The following is a 21649-nucleotide window of genomic DNA, read 5'->3' as shown; positions in this document are numbered from 1 at the left end:
CATTATCTTCTGAAACAAAATCGGTGCATAACATGGTTTTAATCTGTAATGCTAATTAGTACTTGTCACTGTGGGACAGGTATACAACAATGCTTTTATAATTGCAATTAAATTATACAGCATATACAGGTGGCAGTGGTGGTAGTTAGTTAAGTAGTATTAATTAACACTAGATGTGACATCTTGAATGGACTACACAAAGTGATGAGTTTGCATAATTGTGTAATAAATGAGGAGATTGTTGGCTATGATGAGCATAACCATATTTTTTTAAGCTAACTTTTTTATTTTTGAAAAATGCTTTTATAAATAAAATTGAAATTAGATCTCAGGGTCATTACAAAAGATATTAACAGGTATAGTAAATATCTCTACTATGCCTGTAATATTGTTGGCAAACGCTCATTTGGCCACATTATGAGCCGCGTAGTTACAATTTCTAGCTATACTAGAAAAATTACAATTAGTCATAAAAGTAGAGAGGAGCTTACAATGACGCACATAATTCTCAATCCCCCAAATAAAATCATCGCCTTTTAGGTACACTCTCCACCAAAACAAAAGAGTGATGCAATGAGACCGCCGTCTCCATAGCTAAAAGACAGGCCGCAGCTTCTCCAGTGAGTAGGTCAGAGAAGTGTAGCCTTTTTACCGCCACCCACAAAACTGATTCGTTATGGTCTCTCGCAATCGCCACAGCATGGGACCATAGACTCATAACCTATCTCTACCCCAAAAGATATGAAATCTAGGTGAAAGCAAAATAAGTATCTTTCAAATCAGTTTTTGGACAATGTATACTGAAACACTAAGATTAAATAGAATGGGATGGGAAGACATTGAGAAAAAGACATTATAGAGGATTAGAGGGGCTTATAGATGTGCACATTTTTGCATTAATTCATTGCTTTATAATCATTTTTCATAGAGAATATGAATTGTATAATCAGACTACCCTAATCCCAATCAAGGCATAAATCCAAAATCTCAACTGAATAACTCTCATTTCATTCTCATCCCAAAATTTAATGTTATGTAAGGAAATTATTAATGTAGGCTACAAACTCCTAGTCATGTCTAATCAATAGGTTCACTTATTACTAAATTATAAAATCTCATTACAAAAGACCACACATTACAAGACATAAAGTTAAAACAACAAACAACAATGTTTTTTCTCATTTATGTTTTTTTTCGAATAGCTATATATACTTGTTATATTTGTATACATATATATATTCTTACTCTCTTAGAATTATTATAATGTACTAATACACAATCATTAATTATGTGCCTAATATTGCTAATAATTATAATAGGATGGTTAATAACTTAATTATGTGTTAGAGGCACATGAGAGCACCCTTAATACTATAGTTGGCCCATTAAATTATAGTATATCATAACCCCAAAAGCCCAATTAGTTAATAACCCCTTAGGGTTATAAGAGCAATAGCATGTATATTTATATGGGTTATGTGTGGTAAAGGGGTAAGATGAGTTTGTATGGTAAAAGGCAAAGGGTTAGCTCCACAAGTGCTCTCTCTTGGTGGTGATTCTCATTGAAGACAAAGAAGGATAATGGCTTACATAAATGGTATGAGAGGTATGTGCTTTATTGTCTTTGATGCTCTAAATAAAATATAGATTTTGGTTGATGATTATGAGTAATGAAGATTAACATTTAATGTATTTTGGTTAGCTCATAATCATAGAAATTTAACAAATGGTATCAAGAGCTTATATATTTAATTTTAGAGCTCCATAATATTTGAACTTAATCTTTTTTTTTTTTTTCAAATCTTAATTTTTTTTTTTTCGGATTAATGTGTTGGGAGGAGATAATATGAGATTAAATGTTGTAGAATGGGTTTTTTCTTAATATTTGGGACTGTTGCTCTATGATTTTATAGTGAAATATCAAGTTTTTATAAAGTTCATTAATGGAGGAAAACCCATTTCAGGTTCAAAATATTTTATCTATTATTTTGTGTTTTTTTGAATTAAATGGATATTCGAAAATAATAGAGGGTTGAAAATGAAACAAAACCCCTCAAACGACGTCGGATTTGGTGGCCGGAGGTGGTATATCCGGCCAGGTCACGTCGATCCGAGTTATATCCGGCCGGAGGTGCTGGTCAGATTTTTTATCTCTCCTTAGGTACCCTACCCCATGACACATAGATCACTATGAACTGATCCATCAATGTCCTTATTATGGGACTTTCTCCAACTATTAGAGGTAGTTGGATGTATCCCAAGGGTGTAAGGCCTTGGCCAAAGAAGTCGTACATTAGTTGTGTACAGGGTGCTAGATCTGTAAATTATAGCCCCATATTTTCATAAGTTGAGTTGAAAAGAATGTTGGAAGAAGCTTCATTGTCAAGCATGAACTTGGAAATTGTCATGTTCCTTATTTGTCTAGTTGTGACCAGAAGGTCATTATGAGGGGACCTGACCTGGGCAGCATCTCTCTCTGTGAAGGAGATGGTAGGCTCTCTAAGCTTAAGCTGCTTGGAATCTCTTTCCTCTATAGCCAGAATGTTACTTTTTTTTTCTCAAGATGGAAGGACTGAGCAAAGCGCTCTACGGCCTTGCTTGTTTGGCACACTATATGGGGTCCACCAATTATGACTTCTAGGTGACCCGCCATTGGCGATGGTATTGGGTCTCCATTATAGGTATCTCGTGCCTGAGTTTGGTCATTCAGCACATAACAACACAGATGAGGATTGTTTTTCCTAATCAAGATTTCAATCTCCATCTTCAAATACTTGCACTTGTTTGTGTCAAGGCCAAAATCATTATGAAATTGACGGAATTTAGAGGTGTCCCTCTAATTGATGACCTTCTTGATAGGAGGAGGCTTCTTGTGCGGGACAACAACTTGAGTGGCCATGTATATTGTTTCAAGAGTTTCTAACAGGAAAGTGAAGCATGTATACTTCTCCTCCTTCTCCCTTGAGCTATGTGGTGTGGGGGAATGATTGAATTTCCCCCTTTTGCCATTATTTCAGCCAATATCGTTGTTGTTGTGTTTGCCTCCATTATTCTTGTTGTTGGAAGGTTGGACAGTATTTCCCATGCTAGCTGGCATGTTGGGGTGAACTTGGGGTTGTACGCCACTTTGATTCTATCCAATACTAACCTGCCTTCGTGTCTGGGCTTGTCGAACAACTTCTTCCAACTTTATGAAACCATCAGCTTGTTCAAGGTACTCTTTCCTGTTGTTTGTTAAGATCCTTTTGATGTCTTTCTAGAATTCACTCAGCGGTAAGACACCGCCAAGTATGGTCATATAACGGCCTTCTTCTGTTAGTCCTTTGACCTTAGTGGCCTCAGCCTTGAACCTTTGAATGTAGTCTTTTGAGGGTTTGCCTTGTCTTTGTTTTATTTTGACAAGGTCTTCTAGCTATGAAGGTATTTGTCTCGAAGATGAGAACTGAGTATAGAATTCTCGAGAGAATTCTTAGTCATTCGAGGGTTCGCCTTGTCTTTGTTTTATTTCGATAAGGTCTTCTAGCTATGAAGGTATTTGTCTCGAAGATGAGAACTGAGTATAGATTCTTTAGAAAATTTCTCCTAAGAGTTAAAACTTCTTAAGGCCTGATTGAAATATCACTTTGGGTTGTTTCAAACAAGGTTGCCAAAAAGATCCGGCACCACACATCTCTAGTTACTTTTGGGAGATCTATTTGGATCTCAAAGTATTTTATGTGTGCCAAGGGATTTTCTTTTCCAGAGTACATCTTCCAAGCTTGCATTTTGAACTTAGGTAGGGGCAATGCATTGGTATATTCTGAGAAAGGTGATCCCCTTGATCTGTCCAGTTCTAGGTCTGACAATTTTGGGCTGGACAGACCTTTAATCATGTCTTTGAGCTGATCCAACTGTGTTTGCATAGATGGATCTGTTATGGCAGCCTCTTTTCCAAACAGCCCTTCTTTGCTGGCCAACGCTCCTTGGTCGGCCAAAATTCCTTGACCGAAGAGGCCTTATTGACTGGCTAGGCCAACCAAACCTCTACGGCCGGCCAGGCTGGCTGGTGGATAGGTCGGGGGAAGATCATACCAATCACTCGGATTAGGTGGATCTACCAGCATAAGGTCATTATTTAGGGGCAGAATATATTCATTTCGGTTCTCCCTTCTTAAATTATTTCCTTGTGTGTTTTCATTCAGCCTAGGACTTATCCTGTTGAAAATAGAATCCCTAGGCCTCGATTCCACCTGTTATTGGACATTTGGACATTCCAGGGGAGGGAATTGTCGTACTGCCCGACCAAACCCTAGGCGATCATCACAATCCTTTGTCTGGGATTTTCCTTCCTCTTACCATCATTCCTTGGTGTTAGGAATTGGTCATTCTTACTGTATGGTCTGTAAGGCAAGACTTGTCTGTCCTCAAGCAAGACAGAGTTTGGCCCCTTATTCAAGGGACTTGGACGGGTTATTTGTCCATTGTCTACTTGTTGGTAGACCTTGTTCGTCCCGTTTGTGGATCTCTTTAGTAAGGGATCTCTTATCAAGGCCTCACCTCTGAAGCATGTTCTCTCATTGAACTATCTCATCAGTTCAATGGCCTCTTGATTGCGGTGGTTCAGTTCCTCTTGATGGGCCCGCAGGGTGGCTTCCTTGGTCAGCCAGGCCTCCTTGGCTGGACAAACCTCCTTGGCCAGCCAGCTAGGGTCCAAAGACTTGTCTTGTTTCTGACTTGGAAGCTACTCAAAGTGTACCTATCTAGTTTTTGACACACTGTATTCCACATGTATTTCGTTTTGACTATGTGGACATGCTACATCAGGTGGGAAAAAATTAGGATAACAGTGTCAAAGAAGCTTAAAATTGCTTTTTATAAGTGATTGGAGGGTAATTGAGTAATTCAAAATTTGAATTTTGGGTTTTCTCTCCCCCCCCCCCCCCCCAAAAAAAAAAGGATAGTTAATAATCATTAAAAAAGTGCAATCATCACGCCTATTGGTATACGACAACACACAATAACTGTTAGTGCGCCAATTGAGGTCTAAGTCTCAAGGTTGCATTTAATGTCCCAGATACTGAAGAGACAATCGAATCTTCATTCAATCACGCCAGATCAAGAGTTGAACGAAGACCAGACACGTGTCACCCATCCGACCAGCTCAGTGGCCAAATAAGTCTACATGCGAGTAGGAAGTTCCCCATGCAGACTTGGGGGAAAATGTTATCCCACTGTACAAGGTGACGTGGCATACACCTGGGTGACACATGGAAAAGACGCGGTGACCTGGACGAATAGTTCATCCTGGGATATGTCTTCCATGGTAATTTACCACTTGAAACTAATCAATCTATAGAAGGAGTCAAGAATGTCCGGACAGAGTATGTAACACCATTTGATCAACATCTAGTGTGTAATTAATTCGCACGCACTGACCATAGATTGTGAGTTAAATATCTTTAGGGATATACCTCATGAATCCACAAGCTTGGAAATCATGATCATATCCCTAATTTCATGGCATAGATTTGCATTGACAAAAATATAAGAGGAAAGCCACCTAGTTTCCTATTTTGCTTTATTTGTTTAAGTAAATAGATTTTCTATTTTAATTCTTATTAGTTTTGGGAAACCAATTTGATGTAATTTTTCTTTATAAAAGTGGAGTCATTTGACTATTTAGGGACACAAGAAAAATGAGAGGGAGAAAAGAATCATAGATTTAAGAGAGATCAAAAACTTCTTGTTTCTCTTCTCACAAGTTAATACAAGTAAAAAGAGAGGGGACTATTACCACCATCACGAAACTGAACCTCTATAAAAACTTTGATATTTCTCTTCTCTTTATCTTTATCATTATTGTTATTAATTATTTTTAATCGTTTTAATTTAACTCATTATAGTTCACTAAAAACACTGTCAACAAAATATATATTATTATTATATATAAGAAAAATATGATTTAAAATAAAATTAAACATTTCTTTTTTAATACAAATTTTTTCTTCATTTGAATTTATCATTTGTTATTTTATTTATTTAAATATATTATTGGAGACATATAATAACAATAATTTATTTTATTTTATTATTAATTATACATAAAAAAAAGGGAAAAAAACAAAAAAATACAAAAAAGGAAAAAAAATTACAAAAATACTTTGGGCCGGCCCATTAAACATTTACACAGTCCACATACAAATATTTACAAAAATACCACATGCACTAAGCCTTCAGCTGTACAGAGCGAACCATGAAGATGAAAATACGCGCTCGTTTCAAAACTGCAAAACAACCAAAATGAAACCAAAACGAGAAAAATACAACTATTAATTCAATTGATCTGATTCAAATAAAAGTGATGAAAAAGCACAATGACCACAACTATATTAAATTGAATTCAGTGTTGTGGTTTTTCAAGTTGATTTACAGTTGCATCATTATTTTATATTAGTTTAATTCAATTGTTTGCAAGAATTTATTTTGGAAATAAGAAAAGGAGAAAACACTTTGAGAAATAGTTAGTTTCTGAAATAAATTTAAACGTTTCTTAATAGTTTCATTTTAGTTTTATTATAGTTTATTAACAGCAATAAATATAAATTGTAAATAAACAAGTATACAAACTATAAAAAAACTAAAAACAAACTGACAAGCAAAAACAACTCTACGAATATAAACTACAAACATCTAAATCGAATTGTTACCTAAAAAAGAACAGCAAACAACTATACCTAATAATATTCCCAAAACACATCATACATAAACATATTAAACTATTAAAAAACTAGAAAAAAAAAAAACTAAAACCCACTGATTAGAGACACTAAAACAAAAACAAATGTTTCAAAATATCTAAAAAAAACTAGAAACACAAACAGAACATAAAACACAACAAAAATGAAACGAAAGTAATAAGAAACAAACTAAAATACCAAACCCAAGAACAAAATAAAATTGATTAAACAAAATTAAAGTCCTAAAAATCCAAAGAAAACCAAACGAAATTTTAAAATGAAAAACCTAAAATATCACAAACCAGAAAAAACCAAAACGATGAAATGGAAATACAAGAAAATGTTTAAAATGGGGGGAAACGAAAATGAAACCGAAAACAAACCTCAGTTCGAACAAGAAGACCAACATTATTGTTTTTCCCATAAACATCTTCAGCCATTTTTTCTTGCACACGGACCTTTGTTTTCTTCTTAGGAGGAGCTCTCCCACGCTTCGTTAATGGAGGAGCAAAATCAGAGTCTTCCTCCTCAATAAAAGGACGTTTTCCCTTAGCTTTATTAGCTACTGATTTCAAACCCATTTTGAATTTTTTTTTTGAACAGGGGAAGGAGATGAAGAAGAACAGGTCACATCCATTTTATATAAAGATTGGGAAACAAAAAGAAAGAGAGAAAAAGGTTATGGGATGGTTTAGTGGGAGTTGAAAAAATTTTGAAGAACAAAAATGAGAGGGAAAATGGTTGAGGAATCGTGGGGAGTTAAGGTTCAACAATGGAGGTTATTTGTTATTTCAAAAAAAAAAAAATGAAATGAAATAAAAAAATCAAAGGAAAACAAAAGAAAAAGAGAGAGGGAAGTGATTGAGGGATGCATGATGGTTGATAGGTGAGTTGACGTGACTAGTGCATATATGTGATGTGTATGTGGTATATGTGTAATAAAATATAGAGAGAAGGTAAAAAAGTTGCTTTAACCGTGTGTAGGTTTATATGTAATAAAGTGTGTAATTTGTATTTTTGGTGTAAAAATTTCTAAAAAAAATTTAATAAATATTAATTAATTTAATATTAAAAAAATAATTAGCTTATCTAATAAATATTTGTGTGAATTAAATTAAATTGGACTTGAGCTATAACGTAAATTAAATTAAATATAAAATCCCTAATTAATGCAAATATGAGCAAAATAATAAGGAACACCTCTACTTACTAACTAATGCCACCACCTAGCTAATAAGTGATGTCATTTTTGTCGTTTCATCATTTAATGACGTCGGTCACCTCTAGCTTTTATGACAAGTGTCACCCATACAGTTCAATTTATTGAGTCGTTTGTGGAATTATTTTTTTTCGGAAAGTTTTTGGAATCATTTATGTCGTTTACTCTTAGGTAGTTAAGGAAGTTTACTGAGGCTTGTTTGTCGTTTATTTTATCTTCTTTTAACAATCCAACTCCCAAACATCCATATTTCTATCCCCTGCAATGGAAGACAAATTCATAGAAAGGAAAAGACACTCTCAAACCCAAGAAATGACTCAACTTTCTTATCTTTGCCCAGTGTACTCGAAGAGCACAGCTGGTTTTGTTGCAAAGTTGGTGACTGAGAATGCTGCTGCTTCTTCCTCCCAATCTCCATTGAGCTGTGTTTGTCGGCTGCTCCTATGTCGTTTTTCAACATTGAGATATCAAACAACAGCATTTTAGTCGATGATAGATCAGCATCGGTGCTTGAAACTTTAGGAGAAGCCTTCACTCTCTTCTCATTTATTTGGAAAGGGCTTCCAAAAGAAGCATTGGGTTTAACCCTTTTTCCCGGCCTTCTATCACGTACACAGTTTCCTACCTCTCCGGCTTCCGAATCTGATATTAATATAGCATTTTCCGTAGGATCGTCGGAAATAGTCCACAGTGACTCAGTTCGGGGCTGCAAATTACTTAACTGAGGAAAATTCTTGGCTTTTTTCCGTATGTGATCAAATATTGCGTCTTCTGTTAAAGTTTCGACTGTGCAGTCTTCAGGTTCAGGTGAAACGCCACCTTCAATGATCAGAGTTTAAACGATTAAAAACTTGGTATAAAGAGAAGATAAACATTTACCTCAAGTTTCATCCAGGAAAAGAATGGACCTATTTGTTCCATGCATTTGAAGTTAGATGAGCTTTTGGGTGTACTATGGTGCTGTGGTTTTTCAGTACTGTTATGTTCGTATTGCTCTGCCTCACTAGGTTCTATAGCTGATTTGTGCGAAGTGAACCTTGCATTTATTATTCTTTCTATCTCTCCCAAAACTTCGCTATCATCATCACTAAGGGATTCAAGGTCATTTTCGCGAGTGTGCTTTCGTATAAGATTCAGTGTCTCAGTCGATGGAGAGCATGCAATACTTGGGGCTGCCAAACCGGGAAAGCTTTTGGCCTTTTCACGTATGTGGTCAAATATCTTTTGCTCTGTTAAGCTTTTGTGTTTATCTTCGTCAACTTGTAGAACAGGCTCATCTTCGATGGCAGTACAAGTGATTAGCGAAGAGAGAAAAAATAAGTGGGAATCACTAAGTTTGAAAATAGGTAATAGTTATCATTTATCATATACCTCCTCCTCTTTCAAACTCTTCAAAGTTCTCATCTAGAATATTGAAACTAGGCCTGGGATAGAAAACACAGTGAATTTCATAATCTATTGTGTGTATATATGCATATATATAAATATATATATATATAAATGAAAGTTCAAATATGCCTAATATAATAAAGAATCAGAAGATAAAATAATTATATTTTTGAACATATGTTTGTTGAGAAATACTTACACAGAATCGTCTATTATTTTAGATTTGGCTGACTTGGGAAGATTTTTTGTTGGGGCTTGAGATGGCATTTCGTGCTCATCATCATCTTCAATCACATATACTTCCTGAGCTAGAGCAAAAGAAGACTTTATTTTTTCCCTTTTGTTGTTCAAGTTTATATTGCTCACTTTTGTCAATACAAGTTTATGGTGAACATCAATGCCAACTGCATGAATGAAACCATTGAATGATTGAGGATCCGCCTGTATGTGCGTCTTATATTATAGTCACGAAAACTAAACATAAAATTGAAAAGAGCTTTACTGTATTCTTCAAAAATAAGATCAGCCTTAACAGTGAGCTTTCCTTGCTGTGGGTTTGGCAGGAGAATTACCGCGCTATAGGGACTGCAATGAAAACAGCCATCTCAATGAGAGTAGTAATAGTCAAAGAAATTTCTTCTGTAGAGAAAATTTTCATGTCAGGGCTTTTCTCTTTCTTGTCATGGTCTAGAACTCTAAGACTCGTGTTATAGGAATCATGATTATGATTAATAAGTTAACAAGTTTATATGGCAGCAAAAGAGTTGAGATTTCAAAATTTGCTCACCTGGAAAACTCTTCCACTCTGCAGCAATAATTCAGATGGAGTTAGCATAGTTATATAATTATGATCGATGAACAAAAAGAAAACCACAGGAAGAATCAGGCATAGTTATTAGTTAAAACGCTTGCTATCATCTACTTTCCCAGCACCCCCTAGGGAAAAAACCCCTTGATACTCTGCTTGCATGAATATCTCAAAAAAATGCAAGAACGATTATAATAATAGTCACCTTATTTTCTCATGCAAGACAATTACGTTGTCTTCTTCAGAACCAACAATCTGCATAACGGATCTTCATTTTTAGGCTAAATAACACTTGATAGACATCACATCAACAATTCTGGAAAAGACACTGAAGCTAAACTATACAAAAACATACCATATCAGCATAATGTCGTTTCACTGACTGGAAAGGTTCTGATATCCTTGTCAGTGTTATCACCAGCTTCGACTTCCCTCGAATCTGGCACTCGGTTTCCTCAACCTTCATGTCAACTTTCGGAGGTAGTGATAGTAAAGAGTCCTTAATATGGTTTCCAAATGGAAACTTTCGACCGGTGACAATCTCTATCCTCCGGGGGTCAGCTCCAGCAAGTGCATCAAATGATTTAATTTCCATCGAATGTAGTGCCTATTAAGAGAGATGGGTCCGTGAGCCGATAAAGAAGCATGATATTCTGATAGAAATCAAGAAGTCATGGATCTTACTTTGGCTGTCACCATCCCAATCCCAGGTAATTGTTTCAGAAGATAAGGACTATCATCCCAGAGTTTCTGATGCAATGACTTTGCAATAAGGGCTGAATTCAATGCTCCTTTGTAGTTCTTTTTGTAAATGAAATATTCTTTCATGCACTTCGCGATTCTACATCCATTTAAGCATATTGAATTGACATCCTACAGCACAGCAACAAATGGATTCATCAGTGAAGCTAAGCTCTGACCATTATTATATGCAACACAACAATTAGACTAAAATTATCATAGAAATAAAAACCTGCGTTAGGGATAAATCGTGAATCAAAGGATCACCAGTCAAGCAGTCATTAACAAGAACAAATATCTTCTCCTCTCTCGTCTGAATACGCTTTTTTCGTTTTCCATTATCAATGAGGACATGAAAGCGAAGTCGGCCCTCTTTATCAGTGTTAATGTCATTCAGAAGCTTTTTCTCGTTGCGTCTGAGCTGTATCCCTTAATTTTTCAGTGGATAGATACCACACTTTTCAGACTGGCAATTCAAATAACGGAAAGAAATACAACATATGCACTTTGAGCAGATTACATGAAATTTCCTCAGCTCGGCAGATAACATGAAGAGCGTCTTCCAGAGTGCAGTTTACTGGGATCTGCATTAAAAGTTTCATTGTATCGAATTTCAAGTAGTACCTTGTCATCAGCCTTCCAGGCTCTAAAGACAGAAAATGGAAAATTATTAGAAAGTGATAATGACATTTATTACCAATGACCTCATAAAACTGTTAATTGCTGTCATTGACATACCTAGTGGTTTCAAGAGGAAACCATCTCCATCAGTCCATATCAATTGATATTTTGATAACTCGCTTACTTTCTGAACACAAATATCTGACAAGCATAACATTGTTATTGAAAGAAAACGTAAATGGGTACTCTTTCTTACTTCCATCTGTGAATTATAACAGTACCTTGCACGTGCTTTTCTACACGGTCTCTTGAAATCCCTTGTTTGACAGCATAATTACCAGGGTTCTGATTATGCATCAATAGTTCAGAGCTAACTAGATGAGAACGAAAATACAAACGATATCCAAAAATGGGTACCCAAAACTACGTGCCTTTTTCATCCTCACATACAAGTATGAACATTTCATCCATTCAATTGCCCTTGTAATGTCAGTGACAGTCAGTTGAACTATCTCCGCAGTTAGGTGCTCCGTTACACACGAAAGCAATCTAACGTAAGCAAACAATTCATAACCAAATTAGTCCCAAGCTCCATTGCATTGTGAAAGTTAAAGATAATTATTATGTTACATACTGTGATTCCACCATTTCACATCCGTTCAAGAGATTCTCGTACAAGTGAACCTAAGATTGTGGAAAAGTTCAAGAGAAAAAATCAGCACTGGTACCATCTTTAACCAACAGTCCAACAGCTAAAACAAGCAAAAGGGTTAAGAGTATTGTCACGTAATTACATGCACAACGAATGATGATAGAAGATTATAAAATACCGTGTCTCTTCTTGTCATTATTACAACCATTCCTGTATCATCAAAGGGTGGCCGGCCTGCCCTTCCACACATCTGCATGATGCCAAAACTAAATCCTGAATAGAATTTTCATATAGGATAAGACTGTTGTATGAAGTACAATTGTTTTTCCTTCTTTCTGATTGTTTAATGGGCTAGATGTAGTAGTAGCAATATGTCATCCACTATATTTTGTTACGCTCTTTTCCATCTAAATTGTTGATTTAACAAGAATCTCTCTTTGCAGAAACATTACAGATAACTGTATGTTAGGAGAGTTGAATCTCCTAGCCATTACACCTCAGATGAAGAGCATAACAGTAAACAAAGAACAAAGAACAAAGAGAAAACAGAGAGAAAAGATGCAGAGAAAGATTGAGAAATGAGAGTCAAAGATTATTCATTACTGGGAAAGATCAGTACAATATATACTCATCAAAGATGAGTAAAGCTTAAACAAGAATCTGTTACAACTGAAAAAGAGACTAACAACCGAAAGCTAAAACAGTTGATAACCAACTTAACAGAAAATAACAGACTTAGTAACTGAATTCCCTTAACACTGTATAAATAAACAAAGAGGCTACCGTGTGTGTACTGACTACTAAATATCCTAGAAGCTGTAAATTCGCCATCATATTGATCTCATTCGATACATGATTAAAGATGTAACTGTTAAAAAAAATATAATCCCAGTAATAGGTAATAAATAGAAAGTCTGAATGCAGTAGTTCCTCATTTACTCTCATCAATACCATTCAATCAAGTAGACTGCCAACTGAAAAAAAAAACTAGAATCTAGCAATAAATGTAATTAGATTACCATTATGGTTCGATAAAAAGGCCCTTAATATAATAAAACAATATAAATATAGTAGAAAGATAGCACAGCTGACAAACCTGTAGTACTGTGGATCGATCGTATTCCATGTATAAGCCTTTTTCTTTGTTGCTGGGTTACAGTTATTCTGTTAAATTACTGAAGAAGAAAAGGCTTTTCCAAATCTTGATACAATGATAGGAGAAATGACATACAAATGCTGTGTTGATTTTATCACAACTGTGTGTGCTGGTAAATTAACTCCATGAGCAAGAGTATTTGTTGTGCAGAGTACTTGAATGTCACCCTTGAGAAAAAGATTTTCAACCAGAATACGATCCTTGTGGCAAAGTCCACCATTGTGATAACCAACTGCAAACATTGGAGAAATTTTGTTATGGTAGTTAGTGACGACTCAAGGAACAACTAAAAGCCTAGAAGTAAGACGAATTTTAATAATCCAACGCTTACCACCGTACACAATATAGGACTGCATTTGTTTGTCACTGCATGACAGTGAAGCTTCCCTCAACCTTTCCTGCTGTTCTCTGTCCTTGACAAATGGGTTTGAATAACCAGAGGTCATTGCTGACTGAGTCAGTCGCTGTGCGGCTTCTTGTGCGCCTTTTCTAGTTGAACAAAATATTAAAGCAGATTTCCCTTTTGAATAATTCATGAGAATATCTGTAAATCAGTTTTAAGCAAATTTGTTCATGGTATATTAGTAATAACACACATAACTCACAAGAAAGAAAGGAAAAAACATAGGCATACATTTCATTTGAAAATATAATCTTCAAAATTTCTTTCTTTCTTTTTTTTTTTGGTCGAAATTTTCAATTAGTTGAATGTGCTCTACTCTACGTACCCCATATATAATTTTGAAGGCGCTGAACAATGGAACAAAAGCAAAGGGTTAGTAGTCATTTAACTTAATAATAACTGCATGGAAGTTTCATACATAGTCGATATCAGAGCAATAGTAGTTCATTTTGTGTATTATCCAGGTTTTTTTTTCTTTTTGGATTGTCCTGAACATAAACACTTACTTTCTCAAATAGAAAATCATTTTTGGCAGGGGTATATCCTGCAGGAAGAGTTATTGGGATATAGATCAATGACAATGACAAGTTTAATCGATTCAGTACTCTAGCACGTTTACTAATAACAATGCGATATGGGATACAATGCATCAGTACTGGATCCTCTTAAAATGCATCAGGGGTTACTAACTTCTAAATATTAAGAACAATGGATGGCGTGCATACCTAACACTTTAGTAGTCAACTTCACGGGCCTCATTTCTTCTCCAAACCTGTGAAGACATGCCGAAAAGCAAAACAGAATAAAAGGACACTAGCATACATCCACAGAGGAGATAAATTTATATTTATATGCATACATCCACACGTATGATTGTATGTGTATTGTATTTGTGTATATATATATCCCATAACATTTTAAAAGTACCTTTTAACTCCTTGGATGGGAACCTCAAGCCATTCGGCTGCAATTATTTATGCAAACTGTGAGTGTAAATTCTTGAATGCTTTGTTGCCTCACAAGAATTATCATAAATTCAATCTTACCAAGGTCCTCAATATTTGGAATTGTGGCAGACACTGCTACAAAACGAACATGAGACAAGGAACTCGACTTCAACAGAGGATTCCGTGCAAGCATTTTCATTCTACTGACGATTGCCTCCAAAGCTGCTCCACGTGGATCATTTAGCAGATGAACTTCATCAATAAGTAGAAGTGATATATCACCAAAAAAGCTCAATCCACCATCTTTTATGCCATGCCGAGTTACCGCATCAAATTTCTAATTACAAAGGGTAAAATAACCATTTAGCCAGCCCCCAAGAGTATCATCTAAATCAAAACAATATATGAAAACTTTTTCGAAATGGCTGTTAGAAGAAAATTCGCCCTCACTTCAGGAGTGGTTAGGATGATGTCTGCTTCTTGTATATTCTTTATGCTGTAAGATTCATTATCTCCTGTCAACTCTAGACAATTTATACCCCATGATCCAAACTTTTGAGTCCAATGACGAAGTTTCTCTTGAACTAAAGCCTTAGATGGGGCTATGTAGATCTGCATATGAAAGTAAAGAAGGTAGAAGCAATAAGTAGTAAGGTAGAATTTGACGCAACCTTAACACAAATTATACACCATGTCAAAGAACATGAATCTTTTATCCTCTTTTCAAAGGAGAGCTTCCATCGGATTTAATTAGGCATCAGTGCCTGCCTGGATCAGGGTAATAACACTTTTCAAACAGAAAAACATTTCTGGATTGCTACAAAGATGTCTAGCCCCTTGTAATTGGCATCATTTCCTATCAGACTTACAGTCTTAAGAGTTCCCTTTACATGAACAAACTTCGTCCCCTCAGAGATAAACCGAGAGAGAACCCTCAAGATGCAGAGCTCGAAGAGTACTGTTTTACCACTTCCAGTTGGTGCCGAAACAACCATGTTTATATCGGAGTGGAAACAGACAGGGAAGCATTCATTCTGCAAAGAGTTGAAATATCTGCATGCACCACATAGTTTCTAACATGAAAAATACATCTTTTGGAATTCTAACCTATATCAAAACTGAACAATTCCTCTTTGTCTAATGTGTAAGATCACGAACATTACCTGAAACTAAAAGTCGATTGGAATGGAAGTGGTAAATCAAACACAGACTTCATTGAATATGGATCCATAATCACACTCTTTTCTTCGATCACTGAATTGATGATAGGAAAAAAATTAGGAACAAAGTTTAATATATGTAAAATCAAAGCAGATAATGTTCAATGAAGCGAAGAACTGCACTCGACAAATATTATTCCGAAAAGCGAAGAGAATTGATACCTAGTTCTTTACTTTCATCAAAAAACTGCTTCTTAACTCAGAATTTTAAACAGAACAATAAATTAACGAAGTAAACTATATTTATTCTGTAAAGCTCCTTACAATTATCACATGCATGTTTAAAATTCGATATTACTTCCCATTTACTTGGAATTTCGACTCTCTTATTTCTACAAAAGGAAAATGAAGAAAAAATTTCACAGCCGAATTACATGAAAAGGTTCATTAATTCTTTCAATGATAAGATCCAAATCAAAGAACTGCTGATAAAAGATCGACTCAATATCGAGAATGAGAAATAAAAGACGAAAATCGCTGATTAATTTCGCAGATTCCGCTTAGAAAATCGATTAGAACAGTGAAATTCCTAAATCTACAAATGTGCATTTGTTACTGACAGTTGATGATCTTCTCTTAAATTTGGCAAAACGATCATAAATTTCTGATTGAGCACGTTGATGAAGAGAAAATACCTTGTTGAGGAGGATTTGGTGCTCACTAACAGTAGAAAATGATATCTACTTATAATCTGATTCAGTGAGCTTTGGCGGGAGAAGAACCATTAAACTCTGGTAGGACGCGGGATCCAATTTAAAGAAAAATGTATTTATTATTATTATTATTAGGCTAATTAGTAATTTTAATCCTCAACGTTGACATGTAGTAAATCGTGCCCTCTAAACTTTTTTTGCTGTTAAAAATTCTCCCCGAACTATTGAGATTGTTAAATTTAAGGACTTTTGTCTAATTTCATTCAATTTTACTGTTTCAGTGATTGTTTATGTACTAAACCATGCTCTCCAGACTTTGTTATCTACTAAATTATGCCCCTCAAACTTTGATATGTACTAAATCATGTCCCTTAACTTTCATCAATGTTAGAATTTTTTTACTAAAAATTAGACAAAAGTCCTTAAATTTAACAATCTCAATAGTTCAGGGAGAATTTTTAACGGCCAAAAAAGTTCAGAGGCACGATTTAGTACATGTCAAAGTTCATAGGGAAAAATTACTAATTAGCCTTATTATTATTATTATTTTGCCTTGTATCACCCAAATATAAGGACTTCTTCTCATATTTTATTGAATTTTTTGCTGTTAAATTCTCTTAATTATTCTTTCACTTATATTTAAGGTTTTAAGCTCAAATTTTGACGATAAAATCCTCTAAAAAGTGTCATCTATTTTTTACAGTTAATCGTCAATATAGACGGATTATGTGTACACTTATGTACATGTGTCGAATTTATATTAGTACACATCTAATATTATTTTAAAAGTATAAAAATTATTTCAAAAATTATAACATTTTTTATTTTTTAAAAAATATTTTGTTTTTATTTATTTAATTTTAAACGTAATTTTTAAATAATAATATTGGGTGTACTAATATAAACGTGTGATGTGTATAAGAGTGTACACATAAGTAGCCCATAGTAACTGTTAACCAAATAACACCTTAAATTTGCTACTAATTCAGTAGTTTAGAGAGTTTTACCGCTAAAATTTGAATTTGGAGGGTTAAATATTAATGAAACAATAGTTGAAAAGGTTTTACTGCAAAAAACTCTATTTTATTTGATTTCATTCTATATTTCGTGTGAGGCATGTTAATCTATTTTCGATCCACGTTTAATTTGCTCAATTCTAACTTGTTCCGTAAAAATCATGTCGTGTTCGTGTTGACTTATTTTAACCTGTTTTACTATTAAAAAAGTTGGAATTGTAGAGAAAACAATATATTTAAGATTCCATTAGAAAATTTATATACATCTACGTACATATGTAGTTTTTTTTATAGAAGAATTATTTAATATATTATTTTTTAACTTTTTTTAAAAATTTATGGTTTGGGTTGCTTTAATAGTTTCTTCGTTGGTTTTTATATGGGTTGTTATACGGATTTTGGTTACGATTTAGGTTGCTCCGTTAGTTGCTATAAGAATTTCTGTGTGAAATTTCGTAAAAATACAAAAAAAAAAAAAAAAAATTGAACTAGAGTTCTTAAACAATTTTACTCAAGTATAATCCAAAAAAAAAAAAAATTATATTAATACTATAGTAAAATATTTCTCCTAGTGTAATTTCGTTGTTTTCTAAATTTCTAATGGTGAATTTATTCATATTAAATTATGAATAGACATGTAGATAGAGTTACGTATGTGGAAACATTGTTCTGATTTTTAATGTTCATAACAGTTGTATTACAGTTGCATAAACATTTTGCTAACAGTTATTTCATTTTATTGAAACTTTCATATGATGCAACCTTGGTCAACCACCCAACAACCTTCATCTGATTGAAACCTTCATCTAATACAATTTTCGGCCAACTATTCAACAACAATCATCTGATTGAAACATTCGTCTTATGCAACCTTCGGCTAACTATTCAATAATGACCCAACAACCCTCGTTTAATTGTGTACGTAATAGTGTAATAGTGTAAGAAGTATTTTCATAATTAAAAGCAAATAAAAGTATAAATATTGTACACACTATTTTTATAAATTCATTTTCCTTATAATAATTCCTATATATTTTGCTAGAACATATGTATAAATATATAGTGACAAAAATATTCCAATATATATGACAGGCACAGCTCAATTTATTGGAAACTGATATATTCTCATCGATCTATCTAGTCTCTACCATGGAAGAAGGGCCTCCATATTATAATAAACTCTTCCCCCTTCCCGTCGACCATGATAATAAGGCCACCATTTTCCGTCCATTCTCAATATCATCACCCCACATGAGAGCATTCCACTTGGCATGGCTATCTCTCTTCTCTTCCTTCTTCTCCACCTTCTCCATCCCTCCACTCACCCCACTCATCCGCCGCGACCTCAACCTCACCCAAGCCGACATAAGCCGAGCCGGCATAGCCTCTTTCGTCGGCTCAATCTTCTCCCGCCTAGCAATGGGACCCGCCTGCGTCCTCCTTGGCCCTAGAGTTACCTCCGCCACGCTCTCTCTCCTCACAGCCCCCGCCCTCCTCGCCATGTCGTGTCTCGTCTCTTCCCCTAAAAAATTCATCGTAGTTCGCTTCCTCGTCGGGTTTTCATTGGGAAATTTCGTGGCCAATCAATTCTGGATGAGCTCCATGTTCTCCGGTCCCGTGGTTGGCCTCGCCAACGGCGTCGCTGCCGGTTGGGCTAACACGGGAGCAGGTCTGACCCAGTTACTCATGCCAATTATTTACTCTGTTTTAAACAATTCCCTTAATTTGCCGTCTAACATCGCTTGGCGAGTGGCGTTTGTTTTCCCGACAGCGTTTCAAGTTGCAACGGCGATACTAGTGTTGACCTTCGGTCAAGACCGACCGATCAGCCCCGTTGACTACTCTTCGAAACATGAAAAGAACAACACAACAAAAGATGATTTACGCGCCGTTCTTTTTCAGGGCCTAAAGAACTACAGAGGTTGGATCTTGGCAGTGTTGTATGGGGTCTGTTTCGGTGCGGAGCTGACCACTAATAATATCATAGCCGTCTACTTTTACGACCGATTTGGGGTGAATATTAATGTCGCCGGAGTGATTGCTGCAAGCTTTGGGATGGCTAACTTATTTTCCAGGCCGGCCGGAGGGTTACTCTCCGACGAGTTGGCGAAGAGGTTTGGGATGAGAGGGAGACTTTGGGGTTTGTGGGCAGTGCAGACAGTGGCCGGGTTGCTCTGCGTGTTACTCGGCCGATGTAACTCGCTATGGGGCTCCATTGTTGTCTTGTGTGGATTCTCTGTGTCAGTTCAAGCTGCTGGAGCGCTCACGTTTGGCGTGGTGCCTTTCGTTTCCAAGAGGTAATTTCAGAAAGAGAAAAAAAAAAAAACTACTAAAATAACATAAAAAATAATAAACGAAACTTGTTGGCAACTAATCCATTTATTCATGATAATGTTATTAAGATTAGATAATTTTTTTAATGGAATTCACACAATAAAAAGTTGAAAAGAAAAGTACATGGCTCTGAAAATCTGCCAAGGCAGCAGAAGATAAAGTTAAAAACAGTTCAAGAAGGGAAGACTTACAAAATCTTTACATGATAAAATCTTTTTAACCAAGATGTGTGAGATAGCTTCTTTCTATCTGGAACCTATTTGTTTCAAATGGTTTGTTTCAAACAGCATGGCCCACTTAGTAAGCTCAGAAATAGAAGACAACTTGATGAGAAGAGAAAATGTTGAGTAAATCCTAGTAGTGAATCACAGTTAAGGATATAAAGGAATCTTATAGTGTTGGGTTTATAAATTTTTGTTTATTCGTTGCAGGTCACTTGGAGTGATATCAGGTATGACAGGGGGTGGAGGACCTGTTGGGGCAGTAATTGTACAGCTGTTACTGTTCTCAGACTCTTGTAAACTATCTAAGCAGACAAGCATTTCTTTGATGGGAGCTATGATGATTGTTTTTACTCTTCCTATCACTTTCATCTACTTCCCTCAGTGGGGTGGGATGTTCTCTGGCCCATCTGATCATACTAATTCACCAACAGAACATAATCTTCTGCTTGAATAGTTTCACCTTTTCAACAATGTACATTCAAACATTCACACTAAATTTTTGCTCACCTACAGCTATGTTACTTTTGTTTCTCAGCTTTTGGTAAAAAAAAAAAAACCAAATTTTTACATTCTAGCCCTTATTTTAAATATTAATCTTACATTTTAATCCCTAAATTAAAATTTATCACAAATATAATAATTGATTTAAAACACTAACATAGTAAAAAATACAAAATAACAATAACCAGTATACTAATATTAAATAAAATAAAAACAACAAACACGAAGTTGTGAAACTAAAAAGAACAACATAAATAAAAATAAATATTAAGTAAAATAATAATTTAATAAACACATATTTACTAAAAGGAAATGGGAATCAATTGTATGAGATTGATTCTCATTCATTTGTTTACTAAATTTTAGAATGGGACAAATTAGTGAGGCCTACACAAATTAAAGAAAAAATAAAGGAAAAGATTCTCCCTCCATTTTTAAAAATACTTTTTTCTTTCCTTAACTTACTTTATATTAATTATATTTTTATTTATTAAAAATAAAAAAGACAAATATGTCCTTCAAAAATATATAAATAAAAAATAATACATGTATTAAACAATGACAATTTAGTCAAATTAAGTCATTTTGATTACCTTTCCTGATTATGTAAATAAAATAAAATGATTCTGATTTCTTTTCCAGCCAGTTTAGTAAACAACAAAATAAAATATTGTTTCTGATTATTTTACATTTTAACTCAATTCATTTCTTCCATTGACTATTCTGATTCCAATTACAGTTTAATAAATGTGCCATAGGTGTAATTTTATTTAAGTTTTCTTTTAAAAAAATGTGAAAATATTTAATTGATTTAATAAATATTTTATTTTACTAAGTTATTTTAAAATTTTTAATTTTTATTAACAGTCATGATATAATTATATTATAAATTAGCTATTTAAAACTATCAATATAAATAATATAAAATATGAATTTTTTAAATAAAATATATTTATTTAATGAAATATTTGGTGTGAATCATTAGAATTGTTGTACCTAAAGTAGAAAATTCTACACCAAATTGGTGTAGATTCTACACTAAATTAGTG

General features: G+C 34.6%; 2 protein-coding genes across 4 annotated transcripts; one reads left to right on the top strand and one right to left on the bottom strand.

Moving 5' to 3' along the window:
- Positions 1–8102: 8102 nt before the first annotated feature.
- LOC115701370 (DExH-box ATP-dependent RNA helicase DExH17) lies at positions 8103–20311 on the bottom strand. 3 transcript variants are annotated; one of them, XM_061102877.1, is made up of 28 exons: positions 20067–20311; positions 15816–15906; positions 15522–15705; positions 15103–15264; positions 14752–14989; positions 14633–14669; positions 14431–14477; positions 14212–14249; positions 14031–14052; positions 13634–13846; positions 13378–13534; positions 13243–13294; positions 12289–12396; positions 12129–12178; positions 11926–12043; positions 11776–11839; positions 11612–11695; positions 11394–11519; positions 11106–11302; positions 10817–11005; positions 10488–10739; positions 10338–10387; positions 10112–10129; positions 9827–9909; positions 9524–9728; positions 9307–9359; positions 8844–9212; positions 8103–8754 (listed from the first exon to the last, which is right to left on the bottom strand). In XM_061102877.1, exons 2-28 carry the CDS (start codon positions 15881–15883, stop codon positions 8213–8215), a joined length of 3726 nt encoding a protein of 1241 aa, XP_060958860.1. In that variant the 5' UTR covers positions 15884–15906; positions 20067–20311; the 3' UTR covers positions 8103–8212. The 3 variants fall into 3 exon arrangements, with proteins under 3 accessions (XP_060958860.1, XP_060958861.1, XP_060958862.1); XM_061102878.1 differs by lacking the exon at positions 20067–20311 and adding an exon at positions 16508–16940 and having other exon boundaries at positions 12325–12396; XM_061102879.1 differs by lacking the exons at positions 14031–14052; positions 14212–14249.
- LOC115698595 (high affinity nitrate transporter 2.7) lies at positions 18536–20673 on the top strand. Its single transcript, XM_030625710.2, has 2 exons — positions 18536–19838; positions 20307–20673. Exons 1-2 carry the CDS (start codon positions 18691–18693, stop codon positions 20551–20553), a joined length of 1395 nt encoding a protein of 464 aa, XP_030481570.2. The 5' UTR covers positions 18536–18690; the 3' UTR covers positions 20554–20673.
- Positions 20674–21649: the final 976 nt, after the last annotated feature.

The sequence above is a fragment of the Cannabis sativa genome, chromosome 8 (genome assembly GCF_029168945.1).
Source record: "Cannabis sativa cultivar Pink pepper isolate KNU-18-1 chromosome 8, ASM2916894v1, whole genome shotgun sequence".
Taxonomy (NCBI): domain Eukaryota; kingdom Viridiplantae; phylum Streptophyta; class Magnoliopsida; order Rosales; family Cannabaceae; genus Cannabis; species Cannabis sativa.
The sequence above is the reverse complement of the archived record's forward strand: the minus strand, read 5'-3'. Positions and strand labels throughout refer to the sequence as shown.